The sequence below is a fragment of the Petromyzon marinus genome, chromosome 32 (genome assembly GCF_048934315.1).
Source record: "Petromyzon marinus isolate PM22_M1 ecotype Great Lakes invasive population chromosome 32, UKy_Petmar_22M1.pri1.0, whole genome shotgun sequence".
Taxonomy (NCBI): domain Eukaryota; kingdom Metazoa; phylum Chordata; class Hyperoartia; order Petromyzontiformes; family Petromyzontidae; genus Petromyzon; species Petromyzon marinus.
The window spans coordinates 12,309,583-12,331,645 of record NC_133698.1 but is presented as its reverse complement, the minus strand read 5'-3'; the positions used below and the strand labels follow the sequence as shown (position 1 = coordinate 12,331,645).

At 46.7% G+C, this 22,063-nt stretch overlaps 1 protein-coding gene across 2 annotated transcripts; it reads left to right on the top strand.

Annotated features, from left to right (window-relative positions):
• Positions 1-1,062: 1,062 nt before the first annotated feature.
• Positions 1,063-15,406, top strand: LOC116948183 (sodium channel regulatory subunit beta-3-like). 2 transcript variants are annotated; one of them, XM_032964632.2, is made up of 6 exons: positions 1,063-2,103; positions 6,008-6,177; positions 8,433-8,528; positions 9,827-9,974; positions 11,099-11,237; positions 11,597-15,406. In XM_032964632.2, the coding sequence occupies exons 1-6, from the start codon at positions 2,037-2,039 to the stop codon at positions 11,679-11,681; spliced, it is 705 nt and encodes a 234-aa protein (XP_032820523.2). In that variant the 5' UTR covers positions 1,063-2,036; the 3' UTR covers positions 11,682-15,406. The 2 variants fall into 2 exon arrangements, with proteins under 2 accessions (XP_032820523.2, XP_032820520.2); XM_032964629.2 differs by lacking the exon at positions 1,063-2,103 and adding an exon at positions 2,110-4,010.
• Positions 15,407-22,063: the final 6,657 nt, after the last annotated feature.

Genomic DNA, 22,063 nt, shown 5'->3' with positions numbered 1-22,063 from the left:
TGACTTCCTGCATACCAGGCGAGGTCGATTACAGCAAGAGATCGTTACAGCCCACGAGAAAATACATCAACACATTCGCCAAAAACACCGCTTTAAAAGGAACAGTAATACTGTCCACCTAATCGGCGACGTTTCGGTCCATGAGCCTTCTTCATAGTACATCAATTATATGCGTTGTCAAGTGAACAGTGTTATTGATGAATGTCTTGATTTTAGTTCGTTGTACTAGTTGCAGCACTGCCAATGCAGTCCCACCAAATAATCTTTCAAAAGTCGGAGCATTATCATTTCATGATCAATACAATTCTCAGAATTGTTATCATGCAAATAATAATGTACAGAAATGTATTAATTAACTGTTGTATGAAAGCTTCGTCACCCCGTAACTGTCATGGAAGTTGTTTGGCCATACTTCACCACGCGGAGGGGTTGGTGAAGGATGTGGAGTATGCGACAGGACCGGAATCGAACTCAGGAACTGGGTTCAGAGCACGGTTCGCTCCTGCTCGACTCTACACGATACGGTATTTGTGATCAAAACGTGGCTCTTATCCACCGGCGCTTCGATTCATGAACTGTGAGCCTTCATCATCGACGTTGATGGGGAAGGGCGGCGCTCTGGTGCCTCAGATCCCTGGCTTCGAATTCATGCAGCCCGCCTGTGACTAAGTCGGTATCTCTGGTGCAGAGAGTTGATTCCTCAGCACGGTCACTAATTACTGCACACACAGAAGAAGAAGAAACCCCCATCAAATAAAATGTGCTTAGGGGCCGTCCATAAATGACGCCACGCACCTAGGGGGGTGTCAGACATTTGTGACGATGTGTGACGAGGGGGGGGGGTTGAGAAATGTGACGTTACATCAAATTGCGCAACTTTAAATAAATATAGACAACACGTTCTACGTTCTACTTAATTAAATAGACGTTTAAATAAATGTTTTCTCCTACAACATCAGAGTGCAGCGCCACATTAAATACACGCTACAATGACAATAGTTTAAACCAATTTGAAGCATGTGTTTTTTTTTTTGGGGGGGGGGTCAAAAATCGTCCAAAATCGCGTGACGTCAATTATGGACGACCCCTTACTGCACATCTTTTGTATTAATACGCTATCGAGAGTTAAAACGGGGCGAGCACTAATCTTTGTGGAAGAGCGAGTTGGGACGGTGCCGTCCCTCCCTAGTTTCTAGACCAGATATCACTTTCAAGGGATCTCAGAAGTAGTTCATGGCATCTGCTTCCGCTGACCGCTGCCCAACACGAATGGTTGGCGCTTCCGCTTGCGAATTTGCGATCATTCGTCTCGTGACAGTCAACGCAGACAACTGGTGGAAAAGTCGAGACAGCGTTGTCGGGAGGGAGAGCGAGAGGAGAATAGGAATAATGTTTACGGTATTTTGGTAATAAGAAAAAAATCGATATTCATCGAATATTCGTTGCGTCGTCGTCATACTCCGAATATTTTTTTATTGCGGCAACGTTGGGCAGAAACCGCAGGTGGAGCCACCCCCACCCCAGCGAGCTCATTATCATATCCAGCAGAATCAGCTGCAGCTCCCACCCCACTTCTCCACCCAGCATCATCATCATCTCGCTCTCTCTCGCCGCACGTCACCTTTAAAGGGGATACAGTACCCGGCACCCACAGCACACACAGTCCCACAGCACACACACACAAACAAGCACACACACATTTGACACGCGTCTATTTTTAATGCCCCCCGCGTGATTAATATTAGGGCCCAACCAGACACTCACGAATACGCGTGGCTGTGAAAAGGAGAAGGCAGAAGGAGACCGATACAGACATATCCCCGTGTAGCCTCCGACACAGGATATTGGGGCAAAGTGCTGCTCGGCTTGAACACACACACACACGTACACACACACGCACAGACATCCCCAGCGCGGGTGTTAGAACCGAGGCGCTTGAACGGAGGAGCTCCAGGGCTCGTGCGGGATTGCTCCTCCTGCTGCTCCTCCTCCTGCTGCTCCTCCTGCTGCTGCTGCTCCTCTTTCTCGCCAGCGCCATGGCCGCTTGCTGCAGCGGAGGAGGAGGAGGACTGATTGTTGCTCTCGCCTTGTGCTTTGTAGCCGGTACGTGTGGGCTCTACAACATCATCATCATCATAGCACCCTCTTTGACATCATCCCATGTCACATCGTCGTCATCATCTTCATCATGGGCGAACCCAATGGTCATCATCATCCCCTATCACGTCATGATTATCATCATGAACATCACGACAAAACCATTGAGACCAATGGTTATTGTCATTATCTGCATCGAACTCTCTTTGATATCATCATCCAATTTCACATCGGTGTCATCATCAACATTATCCTCATCATGAACAAACCAATGAGAGCCATCCTATATGACGTCATGGTTAACATCGTCATTGCGACTAAACCAATGATAATACTATTTTTCATGATATCATCACCAAATGAATAATATTCTTGGTTCTTTCGGTAAAGTCACGTAGAGGTGTTGGTCCTACCGTGTTTTAGGTCTGCTTTGTGTTCACGAATGCGGTCCGAGACATGTCGTTTGGTTTCTCCAATGTAACTACTACCACAGAGGCAACTTAGTTTGTAGACGCCTCGGCCGTGGCAGATCACTGTTATAATTCAGTAGGCTCACATGACATTTACTTCTCCAAGACAGAGGTTATTTGCAAGCCATATGGCAACCATGAGAGATTCGTTCATGAGGCTATCCACATATACAAACACAGAGACAATTTCAACCGAGAAGATGGATTCTGGCTTAGGAATCATTGGAAGTCTTTGATAAACCATTTCGGGTCTTAATTGATTGTTCACGTTTACGGTGGATTTCAGATCGCATCCATTATTTTCGTCTCCCCCCTCCTTTTTTCCGAACATAGATGGACTCGTCCATCTGAATAAACTGCCAAATCGCTCTCCGTGGTGCTAACGTTAAAATAACCGCCACTTTTTTCAAATTTTCTTGCTGTGGTTTTCACACCTGATGATGATTGCTTGTGTTGCAGTCGAAACGTCGTGAGAATTTTATTGTTTTATATTTGTATTATTTTATTGTTTCCCTTCTACGTAACTTTACCGAAAGAACCAAGAATACGAATCCCTGCAGTCACGAAAGCTTTAAATCAAAACCAAATGAATCATTACATCACACCCTCGGTGACGTCATCATTTTACACTTAGTAATTAACGCCAAACTATCATAATTGTTGTTATAATTATTACCAACGTTGTTTCCGGCATCATTATGCAAGTTTACAAAATACAATAATGAATGATTCTTTATTAAGTCATTGATGTCATGGTTATCATTTGCCCGTTTCATTTAAATATCACGATCGCCACAGGGCACTATCACAGTTCCCATCAACATCATCTTATAATTTCCCATCATCATCGTCTATCCGTTTTCCTTAACATGACCATTCCTTTAACAGAAAGTCGGGACAAGTGCTGTTAGCGAGCATCAATGAAGGCCGCCAAGGCACACGAGAGGGGGGTGGTCAGCCGCACGCCCGGCCGCCTTTGTCTCCCCAGTGCTGGTGTTTACACAACCACGCCGAGTACTCATTGTAAGGCTGAGTCTACCTAGGGGAAGGCTTAGGACCGGTTCATATATTCCTCTCTGTTATTATTGGTCGTGAGCGGGGATCGAACTGGGGACGTCGAGTTGGAAGCGCGTTGCGTTCACCGCTCCACTACCGCTCCCCAATATAAAAAACACAAATGCACATCCCCCATCACCGCCACCACCACCACCACCACCTTCTCGTCACAACATCATGCTATACAATCATCACCATCGTGTGTCAATGTTCACACTCGCACCACCAACTTCGCTATCGCGGCAGCTCGGGATGCAGGGAGATTGTGGGAGGCCATGGGGACATTTGCGCAGGAAGGCGCCGGGCTGCATTCTGCCATGGGACAGAAGAAGAAGATGAAGAAGGGTCCCGCCTTGCCTGCTGCCTTCGTGCCAGCCAGGGGCTTTGGTGTGTGTGCGTTGTAGATGTTTGTTGTTGTTGTTGGTCTAGGTCGTTGATGATGAATGCTTATTCCAAAATACTGAGCCGTGTAATCACGCAGAGAGAGAGAGAGAGAAGTAGTGTAACGTCTGGGATGAACCCCGGGGCGTCTCTGCAGTGGAAGATTCGAGACGGGCGCTGCTGCTGCTGCCACTGCTGATGTCTCTGATGCGCTTCCCCGATGCTGCTTTGGTTATGGTTGTTATGGTCTTCTTTGGTTCTTTCGGTAAAGTCACGTAGAATGAGAATAAAATAATAAAATTTAATTGTTATTTTATATTATTATTTTATTCTCATTCTACGTGACTTTACCGAAAGAACCAAAGAAGATGAATCATTGCAGTCACGAAAGCTTTAAATCGAAAATTATGGTTATGGCTTTGATGTTTCTGCTGCTGTCCACTGCTGGCGTTGTTGATTCTGCTGATACTGATACTGGACTGCATTGATTTCTGACGCTCTCTCTGCTGCTGCTGCCCTTTCTGATATTGTTTCTGCTGCTGTTTCCCACCACGCTGCTCCGCCTGCTGTTTCTGTTTCTGCTGTTTCATTTGCTGCTGTTGCTGATGTTTCTGATGCTACTGCTGCTATTGCTGCTGTTTCTACTTATAATGCTTTTGATTATGCTACTGCTGGTGGTGTTGATGGATATGTTTCCACTAATTCTGCTCACGTTACTGATACTGTATCTGGCGCTGCTGATGATAATCATGTTTTTGATGCCCCTTCTGATGCTGCAGCCAACTACTGCTGATGTTTATGTGCCCGGGGCAGTTCATGCCACCGCTGCCGTTGAGATGCGATATGAGAGATGGCCGGAACGACGGTCACGCATTTTCTGAAAGCGAACGGATACTCACCATGACATGTGATGGATGCTGGGGTGAGAGGTGTCCACCAGATAACAGTACAGCAAGTGGGATCATGAGCCTAGCTGTGCTGTGGGGTTTCTCCGGGTACGTAGATTCCCTGCCGTACGCATGGAGCAAAGTGCTCATTGTTTATTTCAAAAGGAATCGACCAAGCATCCCAGTGTATCAGGGACCTCCTGAAAAAAAGAGCCTTGAAACTCAGTGAGGCCTTGATGGCACCTGGGTTACTCATTTGATCCACCCTGGGGGGGATGATTATGAGCGGACCACGGTAACTCGGTGAACCCATTGATATAAATGTTTAGTATAACCGGTTACCACTTACGGTCTTCCTCGGTGCACTGCAGTCTCTTATTAGCGTTACTAAGTTAGAAAACCTGCGTCTTCATGCATCCTCGTCAAATCCATCTCGTCTTAGTCACGCTTTGGTCTCTGGCGGGCAGTCATCGCCACCGTCGCGCTTGATGATATTCGTCCACTCGTAGTCATCGTTGACGATAAATGCACATTCTAGATTTGAAGCTTTCGTGACTGCAATGATCCATACTCTTTGGTTCTATTCGGTAAAGTCACGTAGGTACCTACGTGACTTTACCGAATAGAACCAAAGAGTATAAATGCACATTTTGGACTGTTTCCGTCGGTCATCTCGTTAACAAATCTCACAGCGGCGTCAGGAATGGCGGGATAATGTGGGCAGTGGGAGGAACAGGATGAGGCATTGACTCTTTAATCGCCAGAGAATTTGCCAAATTGGCCATAGGAAAGCCAGCAATACGATAAAGCTGCTGCTGGGATTATCTGCGTCTGTGAAAACGAGCAATCGGAATCGACCCGAGTTCGATGATCGCTCACAATCAGCAGCAGTTGTGAATATTTGAACCGGTACTGGGCCTCCTCTAGGTCGACTCAGCCTTAAACGAATACCTGGCGCAGTGCGTAAACATCGGCACTGGGGCGGCCGGGCGTGGTGTTGGCCGCCTACTCCCATCGCGTGCCGTGTCGGCGTTCGTCGGTGCTCGCCCCCGGCATTCTGCTTAAGCTACAAATGGCTGGGGGGGGGGGCCTCTTTGTTGTCTCTGCTTGACGCAGCAAGCCCAGCGGAGGCCGTGTGCGTGGAGGTGGACTCCGTCGACAGGGTGGTGGTGAACAACACGATCAAGCTGACGTGCATCTCATGTCGCAAGCGGCAGGAGCAGGACGCCTTTGTGGACGTCACTTGGACGTTCCAGCCCGACGGAGAGAACACGACCGCCGTGGACGTGAGTCACGCCTCCTCGCTCTGCTCACAGTCCTCACTCTCCTCTCTCTCCTCACTCTCTCTCCTCTCTCTCTCTCCTTACTCTCCTCTCTCCTTACTCTCCTCTCTCTCCTTACTCTCCTCACTCTCCTCTCTTTCTCTCCTTACTCTCCTCGCTCTGCTCACAGTCCTCACTCTCCTCTCCTTACTCTCCTCTCTCTCCTCTCTCTATCCTCTCTCTCCTCTCTCTCCTTACTCTCCTCTCTCTCCTCTCTCTCCTTACTCTCCTCTCTCTCCTCTCTCTCTCCTTACTCTCCTCGCTCGGCTTTGCTCATTCTCCTCGCTGTCCTCTCGTCTCTCTCCTTACTCTCCTCTTTCTTCCTTGCTCTCCTGTCTCTCCTTACTCTCCTCGTTCTCCTCGCACTCCTCTTTCTCCTCCTTCTTCCTTACTCTCCTGTCTCTCCTTGCCCTCGTCGCTCTCCCTGCTCCTTGTCTCGCCGTCGGGCATCGCGGGCGACACTGCGTTGCGTTGGCTAGGAGCTGTTAGCTACCGCGCCAGCTATAGCAGGATGTCGTGGGTTTTATTAAGACCCCTGATGGTGCCTATTGTATGTTTGGAGTTTGAGTGTGTCTCTCCCGAGGGTCACATGGATTTTTCAATGGGTCATCCAATTTTCCCCTCCACCTTTAGAATCAACATACGTTCGGATTATTTGGTTGCTATAAATGTCCACGTGATAAGCCACTTTGGTGCGCAATCGTTTTGTTTGCCAGGTCACTTCTGTAAGAAGAGCTGAGAGCTCAGTGGGCTCTACTTTGTGAATAAAATAGTTTAGTTTAGCTGTGCATGTGGCCCATTTGTGATGGCGATTGCTTGGTCGTCATCTAGCAGTGGATAGAATGTGGCTAGTTAACAGCACACCTGTCAACCCACACGTTTCACCCGTATTCTTGTACAGGGAGATTGAGTTTTCAGGTCCATACGGCGTACGGCCGTTTCAATGCGGGCAAAATAATGTTGTCTATTTGTTTGTGTTTCTCCCTTGTGATGGGACTTTGTAGGATGAACGTTGAGATTCATAAGGGGGCACGGGGTGACCAATAAGGCCTGAATTGGTCTGTAATAAGATAGGGCACTGATAGGGGGTTGACAGGTATGTGACAGTCATGTAGTGATGATTATGACGATGATGATAAATACAAACATCTTCCATACACTATGAGTAGAAGCAGTAGTAGTGTTTTTTCACGGTGCAGAAGTGTGGCATAGTGTTGAGTGGCGCAGTGGAATGGTGTAGTCGTGCACAGAAGTGGTGTAGCGGTGCAGTGTTTGCATGTCGTGGTGTGGCGTAGGGGTGGAGTGTGGTCGTACAAAACCTTGACCTGTCCTAGGTGCGTGCGTATGTGGCGACTCTTTCACCAGTTGACCTCGTGAGCGTGCGCCAATGTTGAGGCCAGTGGCTGTGGAGATTGTCAGTGGTGGGCAAAGTCTGCCGAGTTGCAGGAGAGTCGCGTGTCCGGGGTTCGTCGACGGCCATGTCCGGCGAGTGTCTCCCGGGTGGGTAGGTGTCGGGCGTGTTTGGCGAGGGTCGTGTGGATGACTGGTGAGTGGTGACGTGGGAGTGGCCGAGGTGTCTGGTGAGTATCTGGCGACGGTGTGAGGTGGCGAGTAGTGTCGGGGTGTCCGAGTGAGTGTTGAGAGTGGCTAACAGGGAAGGGGTGGGGCCAGTGGTGGAGAAACCGGTGTGGAGAGAATAGTTGGGAGAAGGGGAGTGAGCCGATGTGGAAGATAACATCGTCTGTAGGATGGGCTGACATGTGGAGAGAATAGTTGGGAGAAGGGGAGTGAGCCGATGTGGAAGTTAACATCGTCTGTAGGATGGGCTGACATTTAGTTAAAGAAGTATTGGGCTTGGAAAGGAAGACCAAGCTTCTTCAATGCCTGCGTAGCCAGATAGGTAATATAGCAGCTAATGTAAGATTGTTTTGCCAAGCAGATTAAGAAAATAATTGTTAATATGCGAGAAACTGTGATATTGGCAGCCTTACCTGATATTATCATTGTTTGTCTCTCATTGTAATTCCAAGCACACGCCACTCTACGCCTCTTTCACACTTTTCAACGTCGCGTTTTCTTTTGTCGGTGTCCACCATGTGTTTTTTTAACCACTGCACCGTTTTTTTTTTTAATTTTGTTTTGCAAAAAAGCATTTTTTTCATAACCATCAAAAAACAGAAAGCAAAGCAAAAAAAAAACATCTCACCACCTGAGTGCAGATCCTGGTGATGAAACGAAATGGTGACGACGTTGAATTCACGAACCTGCAGTTTGGCAGCAGTCGTATGCAGTTCGTCTACAGCGAGGACTACCAGGTAGGGTCAACGCGATGTGGCGATACTATGATACAAGTTCCGTGATAATCATAACCTCCGTATGGTAAATAATATAATGTCATGTCGGATGTTGCTGGTGCATGCCTGTAATCCAGTACTGTGGAGGTAAGGGTTGTTGGATCGCACAAATGTTGTGAAACGTTCTTTCTGTAGGCGTTGAGGAGGAGCCATACCTGTTGCTCACCAGGAGAAGGAGGTCCAGCAAAGTGCGGACTAATTTCCATCTGTCCCTTCTGTATGGGATAGAGGGTTGTCCCCCCGTATTGGTTGAAAACATCTTAAGATGTAGAGGATTGCAGAGCTTGGGTAATTGTTGGCCCCGGCTCACCGTCTGGTGGCTTGCCTTCCAGCTGTTGTGGTGCCTCAGGGATTATGAGATTGAATTTGCTCGAATGACGGTTCTATAATACGACACAAAATAAGTATTAAAGAAGATTTTCTATCTACAAAATAATAAACACTGATTAAAGTTCTAGATAAATGCTGAAAATAAATGAGTGCTTTTAATAATGCTCGGTGTAAATGTCGACATGGGTTTTGTACGATGTAATTATTTTCATGGTTCATTTCACGATTTAACGTGTAACTGACAGCATGTGTGTTGCAAGCGTTGTAGATGGTAAAATATGCAGTGATGTACAAACTAAAGGCCAAAAACACTTTAATACTGTATATAGAGGACGACAGAGCTTGGGGTGAAAGATTGGCGCTGGCGCGCCACCTGACCACCCTTCCCGCTCGTCTCTGGTTCCTCCTCGCACCTCCGAGTCGTTGTCTCTCTTCGAGAGCGAGCGGAAACGGTGCGGCAAGTTACAAAGTTGAAATTATTATTGGTAAAAAATAAAACCTATGGCTGGCTCATGAATAATAATATATCGACGAACTTTGCTAGTTATTTCAGAGGCCAGCGGTTTAAGCACGGCGAAATCCCTGGTTAATCCTGCAGGGATATTAAACATGAAGATACACCATTAGCTTTTAAAGATCCTGTGATGTTATTCAAAAGACAGTCGCCCATCTGTGCTGGCGTCACGGTCCAAGTACTTCATTTTTTTATACAATTGCTCTCAAATTGCTTGTTCATTGGGAAGCCACGTAGAAATATTGCTTCGTCCTGCCCAACTAATGCCCACTCCGGGGCTGCGTTCACCACCCAGTGCTGCATAGGGACAGCTGCCAATGGGGGTCCCCTACCGCAGGGCGCCCCGAGTTGTACTGCGTGGCAGGCGTACATACTAAGTGATGACGATGGTAACGATGATGCTCCCCACTAACAGGAGGTGTCCCTGAACATCAACGACACTAAATTAGAAGACAAGGGGACCTACCGTTGCCATATCCGCCGCGTCCCCGTGATGCCCTCCGTCCACAAGCCCCCTGAGTTCTTTGTGACGAAGACCATCCACCTCGAGGTGGTCCCCGAACGTGAGAAGCTGCCACACCACTCACCACTCCGTCTTTGCACGCAGCGGCCGGAGTACGACGCGGGCTTTAGCGGGGATGCAGCGCAAGGCATGGGACTTTGATGTCGCCACAAAAACGATAAGCAATTTTGAAGACAATTAATTAGAATCTTTGCGACCATGTGGCTAGGAACAACGTGGTGGATTACTAAGCCATGATAAAGAAAGAGCGAACCATCTTGCCATGTCGCTTGGTCTGCGATGCGAGCACGTGATGGTTTAATCCGTTGAGCGGCGGTGCGAACGTGGTGCAGTTTAGAACCTGTACATGTTTGAAATTATTTATCCTAAGTAAAATATATTGCTTTTATAATGGCTGCAATGCAACTGCGTCAGAGATAAAACCTACAGATACATTGGTTTTAAAGTCATAGCATCGTTTTGCGTATTACTGCCAGTTAAGTGCTAAAAATTTAAATAGTTTAGTTCATTTTTTACTTTGGTGTCCCTTTACAATTCGTATGTCACATTTAAAAACCAGAACTGAAATAATCAAGGCGAGCAACTTGTGAGTATTGGGCTTCGGGCATGGGTGGTGGGTAAACAGCCGAGGAAATTATATTTTTTAGGCCAAGTGGGGCTTCCAAAAAAATCACTCCGATACTGCTGACAAACTCAAACAATAGAGGGGAAAACATTCGCACACGTGCTACGCTTTCTAACGTGGCTTTGTTCTGAGAAGTTTTGACTGAGAACTACGGAAGTCGACGGGGTTGCTGTCAGGGCAAGATGTACACGTATGTGCGTATTTATAAACGCAGCCCTTTTTACACTTGTTTTCATCTCTAAGTGTTGGGCAACGCTTTGATCCCTTTGGCCCGTTTCAATTGGGTAAGTTCCTCATAGCAACACAACTTTATTGTAAATTTCCCTTCATTTTGGATCTCCTTTACGAGCGTTTTCAGCGCCACAAATCCCCCATCACATTAAATTTGGTTCTACACTTAATTTTGCTAAATGCCAGCTCTAAGAATTCAATATGCAATTTGCATAACACCGGAGGGGGGAGGGGGGGGTAAATGAAAACAACAACAACAGCATAAAGAGAGAGACCGTGGCTTTTATTCCCTGTTCGCTGGTGCGCAGCCTTCATGGACATAACGGCAAAGGTGTCGGAGGTGATGATGTACTTCATGATCGTTGCTAGCACTGTGCTGCTCATCTTCACGCTCATCACGTGCTACATGAAAGTGAAGCAGGCTGACAAAGACAAGCACAGCAAAGTGTGAGTGTCACACCCAGTTTTAACGACGAGCTGAACACTATGCACGTCATGCATTCAGAAAATGTGTCGAGGTGTTAACGCTCGAGCCTTGTATGCAGGAGGTCATGGGTTCGACCCCGACCCCGACGCCTGTTTATTTGGAGTTTGCGTGCCTCACTCTCTCGCCCGCGTTCTCAGCCCTCACCAATCCGATGTGACCAGCGTGCGCTGGAGTACGGTCAAATAACCCCCCCTCCTCCCCCGGCGAGGCGTTGGGGAGGCCCTTATCCAGCAGCGGATGTGCGACGGGGGCCTGTCGATGTTCTATGCGCACACGTGAACCTTCGCTCATCCTTTTCCCCTCTCCCGCCGCGCCGCAGCACGGACCTCTTGGTCATCGCCCCGGTGAACAAGGAGAACTGCGCTACAGAGCAGGCGGAGGAAGAGCTCAAGAGCAGCTCCTGAGCCGCTCGTGCAGCCACCAGCAGCTCGGACGCCGCAAGAGCTGTTCTCTTACGGCACGGCCCAGCGGGGTGGGCGCCGCCGCCATCGCCATTCATCGGCTTTCCAATGTTTTGTCTTTTTTTATTTTTTGCCTTCTTCCCTCCCCCAACTCACCCCCCCCCCCCCCCCCACGTGTGAGATGGAACGCGACCGAAAGGATGTCCACCGAGGTCGATGGAGCGATGAGATCACGTCGCGTGCAGGTTCTGGGGGGGATCACTGTATCGCATGATCGTGAGAGATGACGACGACCAGGCCTTAATCCAGCAGTGGATTAAAAATTGTTGATGATTATGAAAAGCACTATATATTCTATACAAAAATATTACTCGGAAATTATTAGAACGTGTATTCAGATGCCCTTCCAGGAAATGTATCCTACTCATGACCTGGATAAAAAGGTATGTGATGTGTTAACAAGGACACTCAATTGATTTTGATAACGTTGAAGTGTTGTGTAAAACTAATTATTACTGGCAAAGACTAATTAGAGAATCCATTGAAATTGAGAGAAATAGAAATAACTTTAATCGCTCTGATAGCTATAGGCTTAGTGCGGCTTGGAAGCATATTATTAAATAAAACATATTACAATTCCTTATAGGGGAAACATACTAATTAACGGATTACTAACGTAGCATATAATCACAATAATATACATTACAACTATTTACTAATCTACAACTCATTACTAATCATAACCATTGACTGATTACCAATCGATTATATAATTACTGCACCTGAATGAGTTAAATGATGACGTCACCCTGCTGCTCTATTTAAGACCGGGAGCAAGTGAGGGCCTTACCATTCTGGCGAATTGCCCGATGATGCTGGATGTAATTACCAGCGAAACGTCGTATTCAAACTGTAAATGTTGTGGATTCACTCTTCAACACACCGGTGGGCTAAAGTAGTGAACTAATTGTCTTTTGTCAACGTGACACTTTTTTATTATGAATAAAAAGGTATGTCCGTTAAATGTAAACGCATTTAGGGCATGGTGAATAGGAAGCATAAATTGAATCATTTGGCGGGACCCCGGGGTCCCGCAAAGATCAGGTCAATAATTATTATTTTTTAGTCCGCCCACTCGTGATCCCGACAGCAACGCGCCGCCCGCCCAGATTCGCGCCAACAAGCGCCAGCAGCAGGCGATCAACACGATGGGCGCCACCCCACCGGCCAAACGCAAGCCCCGGGGAGCGTCCGCCGCAGTCGCGCGCGGTGACGACGCCCTCCGGTCAGCCGTCAATCCTCAGCTTCTTTGCCAAGGCGAGCCCGCCCCCCCAGGCAGTGAATTTAACGTGTTTATGTAATTTTTCTACTTTTTACGAAACTTAGTGCCCCGAGTAGCTCTCGACGAGGCCAATCGATTGACACTAGTTTTGTTGTCGGTAAGGCAAGACTCGTGTCGCTACGCGGTTTTTCCCACCCTGGGGCAGTGATGGGACCCCGGGGTCCCGCCAATTGCTTCAATTGGCTCCATGTGACGAATTCCATCCAATCACAGGCAGCGCATATCAGGTTGGTGTGAAAACGGTGTGTAAATTGCAGAACATGTCACAGATTCGATCCAATCACAGACATCTCTTATCAGAAAGCACCTGTGGGGAAAAAAACTAACGATTCAAAGTACATCAACACTAGTAAATCCTTCATAAGAGACAATTCTATAGTGGAATGGTAGAAACTTACTCAACTCAAAGATATAAAAACAAAGGTGATTTTACTCAAATGTTGATTTTTCCTGCTTATCAGAAACTTGGTGAATGTTATCGTTTTTAGTCATTTTTATTTCTATTTTGTATCCTCACGTAATTTGATCTTGTATTGATTTCATAAAAGGGGTGGAATTGCTTTGCCTCTCCAAACTTATGTTTATCTGTAACGTATACACATCAGGGGCTGGTTGATCATGCAGAGATGTGGGAGACTCGCTGGGCCGACGACGCAGTGGTCACGAAATGACAGTACGGCAAATGGGTTTGTAAAGCCATTCATGTAGGCCTTTGAATGTTACCCTCCCTCCTCGTATGCATGGGGTTTTAGTTTTTCGCTTCATACTCAGGATTCCTCCGATGTGCAAAACAGGTTGCGGCCAAACGTCCCAATGCTGCAGAATCCTCGTTAAAAAGTCTTGAGACTCGGCAAAGCTTTGCTGGATTTATAACTGGCATTATTCCATTTGTGAGCACAGGAGTGGATTCATTGGGGGTGGATAGCCTTAACTCGTACAACAAACGCTGACACTATTAAGTTTGGTGTTGTGTTCTACGCCATGTGACGATTTTTTTTAATTAAATCATTTTGCGTATTCTGTAGCTTTTATATGCAGGATTGGATAAAGCTATGCATTTCTTGTAATGTGCTGAACACTCGTGCATAAAACACAGTGATTCAATGAATATCAGGGTTTAATTTATCATGGGATATGTTCTGAGGCCCCCCGCAACACCAAATTCCTGTGACCCCCCCTCCACACCACCTTCCATCCCTGACAGTGGACAGGGGGAGGCAGGGACATTTTACAGAGCTCGGTCCCAGACAGCTCCAGTTGAAATGAAGCCCTAATTCTTGTTCTTTAATAAAGCGTTTTAATATTCGTAGCAAACCTCGGAGCGAATAATGTCTGTGCTGCTCCTGCGCACAGTCCATTTACAACGCACCAATCGCAAAGCAGAGACACCGACGGGGCTTTTAACAAAACACCAAGTGTTATCGTGTTATAATACTTTGCATATTATATACATATCTTATTGGTGTTTAAGGGCACGTTATACTACTGCTTTGGTTCTCCCCGGGTTGTGCTGCATGGCTCTCCGATGGCTTTTCAGGTTGTACCGCCTTGTTGCTGTTGCTGCTACTGCAGCAGGAGCTTCCAGCACGTGAAGTGAAATATCAGACATCCTGCCGATCGACACAGACTACAACCTGAAAACACATCGGAGAACGAAGTGCACTGAGTGCGAGAAGATGGGATCGGAGGCTGACATTGTATAATCCTTCCGAAGCTAAAGTTGTACTTAATCCCACGGAATGACGGGGTTAGTTTTGAATGTCATGTTTAATGCATGCAGCAGCACATATACGCATGTGTTGTACTGAGCATGACGTTTTTATTTGATGCAGTGTCATGTAGAGCAGTATTCGCACAAAATACGTTTCCAAAGAAAAACGGCTGCGACGTTTTCTGACCGCATACAGGGAGAGCTTAAATCTGAGTATCGACCCGAGTACGAGTGAGTGCAGTGCTAACCAGCGCTTATATTTCTGAAGTATTTTCCAGGTCGCCGGTAGATTGGAGTACGTGGCACGTGCCTGGCAGATCCAACCCATAGCGAGACGTATACTGGACGTGGTGCGCCAGGCGTGGAAATATTCTCCCGGCTGAAATGAAGCCCTGGCGCTAACGGACACGTCGACGTTCCGTGCGGAGGCGTGCGTGCGGGGTGACTGCGCCCTCTTACTCGTGTCCTTGCGGGAAAGCGGCTGGCCTGCATGCGTGTTGCATCGGTACGTTTCACTTGCCGTTTGATTTATTTAATGTCTGCCAACAAGCCTTCGGACGTACGCGTGATTTTAAAGGGACCGCGTTTGCTTGGCCAAATTACAATTGGTAACCGTTTTACCGTTTCCACTGTCAACGTTTTACACATGTCGATTAAAGATGCTGTTGAAACGCATCAGGTCGCAGATTGTGTGTGCTTGTGTGCGCTTTAAGCATCATAAAATACCGGCTAAAAGTGCTCTCAAACTCTGTGCGACAGACCTAGAGCTCAGCCTTCGTGCATATGCCAAAACGATCAGCATTTCTTGAAGTGCACTGTGGTCCTCTTGTCTTAGGCCACCATCACAATAAATGTGTGAGCAAAGTGTTAAGTGCAATAGTGGCCTCAGACAAGAGGACCACAATGCATTTGTTCAGGAAATGCTGATGGGTTGTTTTGCATATGCACAAAGCCTGTGTTGATGTTTACAATATCTGTGTGTTGTTGGAAACCTGTGATTTTCCAGCCTGCACTATTTTGTTCCGATGGATATTTATCGCCATTTACAGAGTGGATGATGAGAACTCGAGACGTCACCCCGACGGTGTGTTCTGGCATTTTTGCAAACTCGAGTTGGTGTCTGAATTTGGGTTGCAGCCAAATTTTCTTCACGGGTTTGCTTGATTTTCCTCCTCCATAATTCTGGCCGAGGGGAAAATACATCGCCAAATGTGTTAATGTTGTAGGTAACAATATTACAAGTAATATTTCATTTTCTCTGCAACACAGGTTTGGTATTTTACTCTCAAGTATTTCTGGGACAGTCTTTCTTGGAAACATTTTTGGGAAAGACCTGCCAAGTAACTCTACCAATTAATGGAGATATCACATTTTTACCAATGAAAGTGATCCTTGAACTCGGATTATGGGATAACTCCGGCTGACTAGAATTGGCACTCCCACGAAAACTCGGTATTAGACGCAAAGTGCACCGAAGAAATCGTTTCCTGGCGAAATGGCCACGCACACGTGCTCATTAAATATTGACGCAGGTGCAATGGAGCGTGTGCAATTTACTCAGCCTGATCAGCGGCTGTCCGGCCTTTACAATGCCTCCAGGCAATGGCCCACATTGCAATCAGCATTGTCAGCAGATCCGCCTACAGCCATATCACGTGGAAAATTAAAAACAAGGTGTCCGATTGCAGAAACATCAGTCCATCGACCACACAGCAGTGATCAACATTCTACGGAGGAAATGAAGCAATCCACCCCACATCAACCTAAACCATTTCCTAGCTACTTATCTTGACCTATAAGTTGCTATCCATCCAGATGTAGGCGACGAGAGCTGCTCCTCCAGCAGGTGGCAATATGTAACGCTGGAATTATCGCTTTCGTGGATTAAGCGATGAACATTGTCATCGGCTACTTGTTTTCAGTCGATTACTTGGACCCCTTTAAAATGGCAGCCACAATGACACCCTTGCCCCTTGACAGGAAACCCAGCGTGGCACAGCTGATGATCCCATTGATTTCAACTAGCCCCGTCTGTCACCTCCCGTCCAGTGGCACAAGGGGGAACAGAGGCGAGACTTTTTTTCCCAACGACAATGTTTCATATTTATCATATCAGTCGTGTAATCAAAGTGATAATCGCTAGAGCCATAGATTACTTAAAGAATCGGATAACCTGGCCGGAGCAGCATGAACCTCAGGATCACCACAGCCGTTAATGGTGTGAAACAGTGGTTAAAAACTGGTCTGGCAGAAAGTTTCATTTAAAAAAAAGAGACAACTGGACATTTAAACTTCATATTCAGAAATGAGTCGATTGACTCATGGTCCAACACGAGTGGAGACTAGGCTCTAAGAAAAGCCGTCTCGGGTGTGGACCAATAAAATTAAAGGACAGTGCATATTATTATCAGAGTTGTCTCTTTTGTTTGCATTTTGACTGCTTGTGTTGTGGTTATTGCAAACATGATGCCTTGAATAAAGGTGCCAGTTTTTGTGTCAGTTAAAAGGGTAAAACCTATTACTATGAGAGACCTTCCTTCAGTAGTGGAGCTGTCCCTCATTGATATGTGCAGGGTTGGCACAGCATACTGAAAACGTATTTGTGCACAAGAACGAGCCGATTAAAGTTATGCATGCCGCCCACGATGATGCGTCATTTGTATCATGCTGACATTCTATACACAAAACTAATCGTCTTGTAAGTGGAAATTGTGGCAAGCAGCTGCTGGTTAATTATTAATCGCTGAAATGTGCCTCTCACTGGCATCCATTAAGACTACCATCAATCAACCGCTTATAACGCTCCCGCACATTTACCGTGTGATATTTGTCAGCAATTCCCCTCCACTGCAAAAAAAACCACACCGGAGTCGAGACATTCTGATTCTCTGATGTGTGTGTGTGTTGCAGTTTGTTAATGAAACCCTGCAGCTGGTATAGATTCTAAATGCAATTCAAGGGCAATTTGTGAGTCGAATCATGACGTATTTGTGACAATTCACAAAGTACTGGAGTAGACGTTTGGTGAAACTACACGTGTCACACTTGTGAGAGGTCCATGTAGAGAGACTATATATTCAACGACTGACATTATTTAATTTCCATCGCACAATTGCAACAAAAAGGCAGGCAGCTGTGGATTACAGTACTGTATTATAATATTCATCAAGGCGCGGCACAACGTCGCATATCAGAATCACTGGGGCACGAGGTATAGGCGGATACATGAACACTGCGCTCGGTGTGGCTGAATTATAGTTGCGCCGTGATCAAGTCGCCTTGGGGTAATCGCCGAGTCCAAGGAAAGGTCGACGGGAGAACGCTCCTCCTGCCACGAGTGAAACAGCTTGCGGGGTGTTGGGGGTCATCTGCGGCTACCAGACGCCGTGCACAGTGCCGGACTAAGCTGGTGCAGGGCCTGTAGCATTATGTTATAAAAGGGCCTTAAATAAAAAAAAACAGAAATATAAAAATACACAAATTATAACTTTCACAGTAAAGTAAATTGTATTTTTTAATTCGCTATACAGCTAGATAATACGACAAATCGCTAACCTTAAACACCCAGTCGTTCATAAAAGTTGGAAGGCGGTATAGTACTATAGTAATAGAGCAAGTGCCGAATCACTGAACCGGAATTGATAGCTCAAAAGTATTTAGCGCGGGGCCCGCAGATACCACACACATGTGTAGTAGCGACTACACATGTGTGTAGCTACTACACATGTGTACCTACTACACGTATAGCTACTACTACACACGTGTAGCTACTACACACGCGTAGCTACTACCACATGCGTAGCTACTACACAAGCGTAGCTACTACACACGCGTAGCTACTACTACATGCGTGTAGCTACTACTACACGCGTGTAGCTACTACTACTAGCTACTACTACACACTACTACACACGTGTAGTAGTAGCTACTACTACACACGTAGCTACTACTACATGTAGCTACTACATGCACTGGCCGTACATTCAGCCGGGCAACCGGCGGCTTCGCGCTGACGCCGTTCCCCGACCGCCCGAGTCTCGCGCGCGCGCTCGCTCAGCACGCATCTCGCTAGGGCAGTGGTTCTTAACCTGGGTTCGATCGAACCCCAGGGGTTCGGTGAGTCGATCTCAGGGGTTCGGCAGAGCCCCCGCCACGGAGGTCCGGACACACTTGAATTATTGTGTAAATTTGTGATGACACACACGGCCCGCTTGGCCATCACTGGCTGCGGATGATCATGCTACACTGCTTGGCCAATCAGCGCTGCGGGGAATTTAGTGCGTACTCAGTAGTCAACGTGTGACTGTTGTCGTACGTCGTGTGATTTCTTTAATATTTTATCCATACTAACTATGTCGGGCAAAAGAAGAAAGTGGTCGGACGAATATGTACAACATGGATTCTTATGTATCACGGAACGTGATGGGAGTGAGCGTCCTATCTGCATGATTTGCAACGCCAAGTTGAGCAACTCTAGTCTTGCACCGGCAAAACTAAAGGAACACTTCTTGAAGCTGCATGGAGACGGGGAATACAAGAACACAACACTTGCTGAATTCAGGGTGAAGAGAGCCAGATTCGATGAAAGGGCCACTCTGCCTGCTCTTGGATTTGTACCTGTTAACAAACCGATCCTGACAGCATCGTACGAAGTTGCTTACCTGATCGCAAATCAGGGCAAGCCACACACCATTGGTGAAACACTTGTGAAACCAGCTGCATTAAAGATGGCGAATCTGATACTCGGAACAGCGGCCGAAGGTAAATTATCCCAAATTCCCCTTTCAAATGACACCGTCAGTGACAGAATAGAAGACATGAGTAAAGACATCTTGGCTCAAGTAGTCGCGGATCTGATTTCAAGCCCGGCAAAATTCAGCCTTCAACTCGACGAAACCACAGACGTTTCTGATCTAAGCCAGCTTGCTGTTTTTGTACGCTATGTGAAAGACGACATGATAAAAGAAGAGTTTTTATTTTGTAAGCCTCTTACAACAACAACGAAGGCAGCCGATGTGAAGAAGCTTGTGGATGACTTCTTCAGAGACAACAATCTTTCATGGGATATGGTTTCTGCAGTTTGTACGGACGGAGCTCCAGTCATGCTGGGAAGAAAGTCTGGTTTTGGTGCGCTAGTAAAGGCCGATGCACCACACATCATTGTGACGCATTGTATTCTGCACAGGCATGCGTTGGCAACAAAAACCTTACCTCCAAAAATGGCAGAAGTATTAAAAACTGTGGTGGAATGTGTGAACTATGTGCGAAAAAGTGCTCTGAGGCACCGCATCTTCAGTGAGCTGTGTAAAGAAATGGTCTCTGAATTTGAGGTACTTCTGCTCCATTCTAATATTCGGTGGTTATCCCGGGGACAGGTGCTGAATCGTGTTTTTGCCATGCGTGTGGAATTAGCCCTGTTTTTGCAAGAGCACCAACACTGCCATGCAGATTGCTTCAAAAATCCTGAGTTCATTCTCATTTTAGCGTACATGGCTGATATATTCGCAGCTCTCAATCATCTCAATCAGCAGATGCAGGGTGGTGGAGTCAATATCATGGAAGCGGAAGAACACCTGAAGGCTTTTCAAAAAAAGCTACCGTTATGGAAACGACGAACAGAGAACAATAACTTCGCAAACTTCCCGCTTCTGGACGACTGTGCAAGTAAGATCGAAGATGTGTCTGGAATCGGAGATATTTCTGTATACACGGAACTGAAGCAAACAATTGCCACGCACTTAGATGAGCTTGCAAAGTCTCTCGACGGATATTTCCCTACAAGAGAGTCATATCCAGCATGGGTGAGACAGCCGTTCACGTTTGCTGTTGAAACAGCAGATGTCAATGATGAATTCCTCGACGAAATCATTGAAATTCAGCAGAGCCAGGTTCAACAGCAACTCTTCAGAACAACAACGCTCTCAACGTTTTGGTGTCGACAAATGAACAAGTATCCAGTTATTGCTAAGAAAGCCCTGGATTTTTTTATACCATTTGTTACAACATATCTTTGTGAGCAATCCTTTTCGAGGATGCTGGACATAAAAACGAAGAAAAGGAACAGACTTTGCTGTGAAAATGACATGAGAGTGGCACTTGCCAAGGTGAAGCCACGCATATCTGAACTGATCTCTCAAAGGCAACAGCAGAAGTCACATTGATTTCCAGGTATGTAATTTGTTGTGAGTTTATGCATTGTGTTGGTTTTATTCTTTGAACAAGGTAATGTTCATGCACGGCTCATTTTGTGTACCAGTAAAAAACATATCTATGTCTTGAATTTGAAAAAAAATCACATTTTATTTTTCACTAAAGAGGGGTTCGGTGAATGCGCATATGAAACTGGTGGGGTTCGGTACCTCCAACAAGGTTAAGAACCACTGCGCTAGGGCGAGCTTGGGGGCCGTCCGTAAATGACGTCACGCACCTAGGAGGGGGGGGGGGGTCAGACATTTGTGACGATGTGTGACGAGGGTGGGTGGGGGGGGGTTGAGAAATGTGACGTCACATCAAAATGCGCAACTTTAAATAAATATAGAATTGATAAAAAAAATATTGTTATAACACTCCTACAACATCAGTGTGCAGCGCCACATTAAACACGCACTGCAATGACAATAGTTTAAAGCGATTTGAAGCATATTTTATTTTCAAAATGAAAATATGGTTTGGGGGGGGGACAGAGCTTTGTGACGTCATTTGAGGGGAGTCTGACTTTTTGTGACGCCGTGTGACGAGTTGGGGGGGGGTCAAAAATTGTCGAAAATCGCGTGACGTCATTTACGGACGGCTCCTTGGCTACGCTTCGCATCGGCGGAGTTTTGACTGTATTATTATTTTGGTGGCTCGCGTTGTCCCTCGCATGATCGCGGGTGCGTGTCACTAATTTATTTGTAATCGTTCATTGTAAACTGCTGAAAATAAACGAATAAAGGTGTCCCGCGCTGCGCGGTGTGGGTGGCGAGACGTCAACTACCTCGCCTGGTTGTGCAGGAGGGCGTGGGCTCCATCCCAACACTGACGCCTGCTGCTGCTGCAAGTTTATTTGGAGTTTGCGTGTTCTAGCTCGTGGTGGCGTGGATTTTTTTTTTTATCCGGGGGAGGGGGGGGGTTCCCTCCGCATTTTTAATCAACGTCACGCGTTTAGAGCGCAGTGTTTGACTGCTGTAAATGACCACGCCATAAGCCACTTCGTTGGGATATTTGTGGCCAGGTCTCTTCTGAAAAAAGAGTTACACAGCTCATTGAGCCTTAGCTGGTAAAAATTACCCCCTATTATCACCCAGAAATGTGTCTGTCCCGCGCGTGACGTCACTCCACGAGGCCCACCCC